Genomic DNA, 4,964 nt, shown 5'->3' with positions numbered 1-4,964 from the left:
TTACAGTTGTGTGAAAAAGTAACAGGAAAAATTAAAAAAAGAAATTCTTGAGAGTGTAACCGATTATGTTTTCACAGTAACCGGTTACCTTTGTTATGAAATTATTTTTGTTTCAGATGTAATCAGTTACATATTTTGTATAATCGTTACAAGTAGTTATTTTCTGTTTTTACCTTATGTTAGTTGTATCTCAATCCAACTATTTTGTGTATAAATGCCACATGGACATCCTCGTCAATTGTTAATGAAAATTAATATTCCTACCCTTAATTATTTTCTATCTAATCACAATTCTCTCTCTCACTCTCTCCCTCCCCATATTTAAATTTATCCATTTTCACATACGTTTCCAAGTTCTAACCCATTTTCCTATCCCAAATTTATTATTGACACTTATGTCTTTGTATTTATCCTTTACACAATCCATAGTAGACATGTTTCCACCTTATGATTTATACTATGACTCGATCTTTTTAAATGTTTTACGAAAAAAAAGTGCCATTTATTGTAATTTCTCTTTTACATTAGAACCACAAGATAGAAATTGATGTCTACAAACAAGACTACTTAAACTTAAAATATATAACAAAAAAAACTAATATAAAAATGATTATATTTGAATGATGTAACTTAGATTCGTCAATTAAATGATGTAGTGTCATCTAATTAAGATGAATATCTAAAATTGAATGACGGCGTGAATACAAGATAATGTCAAAATCACAAAATTCTTAAAAGAAAATACAAAAATAAAAGAAAAAGAAATAGAATAGAAACTTGTGTGCATAAAACAAACAAAAAAAATATAAATATAGTTAAGATTCCAATCACCTTGAGCTGGTTTTCCCATGCACTTCTCCTCCTCTTTCTAAGAATAACCACCATTCAAAGATATACCAATTTTGAATCAAACCTCTCTGTCTCATCCCCTATGCTCCCTATCTCAATCCTCCTCCTTCTCTCTTTCTAACTCTCTTGTTTCATTCCATCGGGAAAATCATGTGAAAGGAATTTTCATCTTGATATGATATTAAGATTGAAAAACTTAATTCCTTTCGCATTTTCCGCGTTGGAATGAACATTAAAACCTGTTTGATGTTTCGCATCTTTAGAATAAACCCTTAACCAAGATAACCTCCTCGGTGTGTAACCATAGACACAAAGAAACAATAACATAAAAACACTTTTATATTTACGAAGTTTTAAGGAGAGGAAAAAAACTACATATATATGGGTACGAGGTAGTTGTCTTAAAAAAAATTCAACAGATTTTGGTTTATTTTATAGTTTTTTTATTAAAGATGGAGAGATTAGAGAGAAGGAGCAAGAAGGATCAAGAAAAGAAAGAGAAGAGAACAAGAAACTTTGTCGAATTAATAACCGGTAACAATAACATCCACAACGGCTTTAAGAAAGAGAGTGTTGTTATTACAAATGACAATAGTAACTACAATGATATATCAATAGGGTCACCAGTACCTTCACCAAGATGTGTATTTGAGGTACCCATATCGGATTCAGACAGCACGGGAAGCGAAAACTACAACAGTTCGCAACGGACGCAACAGGGAGGAAAGTTATCACCAAGTGGAGGAGGAGATGGACATCAATGGAGGAATATGATTGATGCATTGAGGTTTAAGTCTGTGAGGAGATTTTCTACCATTCCTTTGCTTGCTGCTAGCTATGAAATTTCTAGGAGAAGTTTGAGGAATAAATTGGCTCGTGCAAGAGGTAATGACGATGAAAATGATTTTGATGGTTCTATCGATCTTGAAGGAATTACCAAGCCTTCTTGGAGAAATTTTAGTTTTGAAGATCTTGCTGCTGCAACCGATAATTTCAATCCCGGTAAGTATTTCGAAATAAGGGTGGTAATATATAGATCAGATTTATTGATTCAATCTATGTATCTGGTCTATGTTCTAGTAATTAGAAATAAAGGAGTTAATATATAGACAAGATACGTTGATTCAATCGATGTATCTGAACTATATATAGATCATAAACATTGATTATTCGTATTGGAATCAGAATATTGCAATAATTTGTGTTTTTGTTTTGTAGAGAACATGATTGGAAAAGGTGGTCATGCAGAAGTGTACAAAGCAAGGTTACCTGATGGACAAGTTGTAGCAGTAAAGAGACTAATGAGGAATGAAAAAGAAGCTGGAGATAAAGCTGGTGATTTCTTATCAGAGCTTGGGATTATTGCTCACATTAACCATCCAAATGCAACAAAACTCATTGGTTTCGGAATCGATCGCGGACTCTACTTTGTTCTACAGTTTGCTTCACATGGAAGCCTTTCTTCTATGCTCTTTGGTGCATTGCTTCATCTTTCTCTAAACATGGTTTTAAATTAAGGTTGCAGATGTAAGATTTTACATGGTTAAAGAAAATGGTGTTGAATGATATTTCAGGTTCTGAAGGTTTGGAATGGAATAGAAGGTTCAAGGTAGCAGTTGGTGTGGCCAAAGGTTTGCAGTATCTTCATCAAGATTGTCCGAGAAGAATCATTCATAGAGATATCAAAGCCTCAAACATATTACTCAACCATAATGATGAAGCTGAGGTACACAACATGTTAAATTCAGAACTTCAAAATTCATAATATTTATTTTAGTCTTGCTTGTTGTAATAAACTCATTATGTAATGATCATAAATTGCAGATTTCAGACTTTGGATTGGCGAAATGGCTTCCAGATAAATGGGCTCACCATGTTGTTTTTCCAATAGAAGGCACATTCGGGTTCGCATTTTTGCATCAAATTAAGCAATTTTTATAATTTTTCTTCTCAGTTACCAACAATAAAACAGATATAACACTGACATGACACTGACACATTAACATTGAATAGATTCGTAAGATGTAATCAAATGTGTCAATTATGTATCAGAGTGAGTCAGACACTAGACACGCACTCGATCATTGATTCATTGCTTCTCAGAGTAACTTCAATATTGCAGGTATTTAGCTCCAGAATATTTCATGCATGGACTTGTGGATGAGAAGACTGATGTTTTTGCATTTGGGGTATTGTTACTCGAGCTCCTGACGGGTCGCCGTGCAGTTGATTCCAATAGCAGGCAAAGTCTTGTAATCTGGGTATGTCTTCAAAATCTCTTCCCTCATCATGTCTTCAAAACCATAATGCAAATGAGGTTTATATATGTTGCTAGTTACACATCCTTATAATGAATGTGTTGTGGCCAGGCTAAACCATTATTGGATGCAAAGCAAGTGAAAGAAATAGCAGATCCAAGATTAGAAGACCAATATGATCCAGTTGAAATGGAGATTGCCATGGCAACAGCTTCCATGTGTATCCACCACATGTCCTCTAAAAGGCCATACATGAGTCAGGTAACAAAAATAACAGATCTAATAAACATAAACCCTTTTTTCTACTGCTGTTTATGGTACAATTTTGTCAGAAAATCGAACCAAACCATAAAAAAAAATTTATACATTAAACAGTTTTTGGTGTAAGTATTGGGTGAAATTTTTAGCATAGAAATAGCATTGCTCATAATATCTAACACATTTGTGTGCATAGTTAACTAAATGTTGTATAAAAAGGGGTGCCTATGAAAAAGAATTCAAAAATAAAAATATTTTTATTTATTTACTATCACGTCCTCATTTTATTTTGTGGAAATAATAGGTTGTGCTACTACTGAAGGGAGAAGAGGTGGCTATGGACTTCACTCAAAAATCAATAGCATCAAGGTCACTCTTGTTAGATGCTTGTGATTTAGAAGACTATACTTGTTCAAATTACTTGAATGATATCAATCGGCACAAGCAATTAATCATGGAGTGATGATGGTGATGATGATTCATATGTGATATTAGAATTGTGCTCTGTCTGTGGCCTTAAGAGGTTTCATGTTTGTGTGTGGTGAAAACTTTATGGATGATAAAATTGTTGTATAGTTCTGTGTGTTGTGGATAAAGTTGACAATAATTATGTCACAACATAATAAGCTTGTGTCTTTCTTCAAGCTTGATAAGATATATTTAGGCTTGTAAATTGGCATGAACTTGTAATCATCATCATTAGTCAAGAAGCACTCATAGTTTGTTTAATTGAGTGACATATTGTGTTAAGGACTTTATTCCTTTTTCAAAGCTAATTAAACAATCTAATAATGTAGAAATATTGCAGGACAAAGTGTTTTTGTGTATAAATTTTTTTCAAGTAAATTTACAAAAATAAAAGAGTGTAATCTTTAAGAGAAAGGCTAAATGTAAGGTAGGAAGAGACATTAAAGGACACAAAACATTCAAAGTTTTCTACTATTATCAAAACTAAAAGTATGCATTAAATCATTTTTGTTTTTATATAATAAATTAAATGATAACCTACATATTGTGAGGTTGGAAGGAGTTTATTAGATTTGAAGGTTTTGTAAATATTATATCATTGTAACTTTTTTAATGTATAATTTAAGGACAACTAATTGTTTGATAGTACAAATATTCTTCTAAAACACTTTTAAAAGACTTAATTTTATTGGATGAAATTTATATACATTCTCTAAATTTATGTTCAAGATACATATAAAATAGTTAAATCTATTTGAACTTCAACCCATAAAAATGAAAGAAATGAAAATTAACACTAATGTAGTGAAATGATTTTATTGGACCCAAAAGAGTCGGTTAATGGCAAAGCGATTCAACCCAGTTACTACTGTAAGACCCCAAATTTGACCCTAAGATCCCTCATGTCATCTCATCATATGCATTGGTATTGGGATCACACCTTTGACATCCTCCTTACCCTTCATTCATTGGGTTTGCATTAAGAGAGGTCACCAATCACATTTGATTGTATCATACTTTGTTTTTCATTATTTGCTAACCAAAATACCAAAAATATGTCAATGTATAGTTTAGCTCTTTTGTAGGTAGTGTGTATGCTCACCTATGATCCATCAAGCTCATATCTAGGGT

At 32.3% G+C, this 4,964-nt stretch overlaps 1 protein-coding gene across 1 annotated transcript; it reads left to right on the top strand.

The window, feature by feature from the left end:
- Positions 1 to 821: 821 nt before the first annotated feature.
- On the top strand, positions 822 to 4,115 carry LOC127074977 (receptor-like cytosolic serine/threonine-protein kinase RBK1). Its single transcript, XM_051016405.1, has 7 exons — positions 822 to 1,851; positions 2,068 to 2,325; positions 2,424 to 2,575; positions 2,674 to 2,753; positions 2,972 to 3,110; positions 3,219 to 3,368; positions 3,670 to 4,115. Exons 1-7 carry the CDS (start codon positions 1,302 to 1,304, stop codon positions 3,826 to 3,828), a joined length of 1,488 nt encoding a protein of 495 aa, XP_050872362.1. The 5' UTR covers positions 822 to 1,301; the 3' UTR covers positions 3,829 to 4,115.
- The last annotated feature ends 849 nt before the right edge of the window (positions 4,116 to 4,964 follow it).

Source organism: Lathyrus oleraceus, chromosome 4 (genome assembly GCF_024323335.1).
Source record: "Lathyrus oleraceus cultivar Zhongwan6 chromosome 4, CAAS_Psat_ZW6_1.0, whole genome shotgun sequence".
NCBI classification, from domain to species: domain Eukaryota; kingdom Viridiplantae; phylum Streptophyta; class Magnoliopsida; order Fabales; family Fabaceae; genus Lathyrus; species Lathyrus oleraceus.
The sequence above is the reverse complement of the archived record's forward strand: the minus strand, read 5'-3'. Positions and strand labels throughout refer to the sequence as shown.

Bases quoted from the DNA above. Each gene is read 5' to 3' on its own strand.
- LOC127074977 (XM_051016405.1), top strand. From the start codon at position 1,302: ATGGAGAGATTAGAGAGAAGGAGCAAGAAGGATCAAGAAAAGAAAGAG. The intron at 2,754-2,971 runs GTTCGCATTTTT...TCAATATTGCAG, and splicing joins CCAATAGAAGGCACATTCGG to GTATTTAGCTCCAGAATATT. The intron at 3,111-3,218 runs GTATGTCTTCAA...TGTTGTGGCCAG, and splicing joins GGCAAAGTCTTGTAATCTGG to GCTAAACCATTATTGGATGC.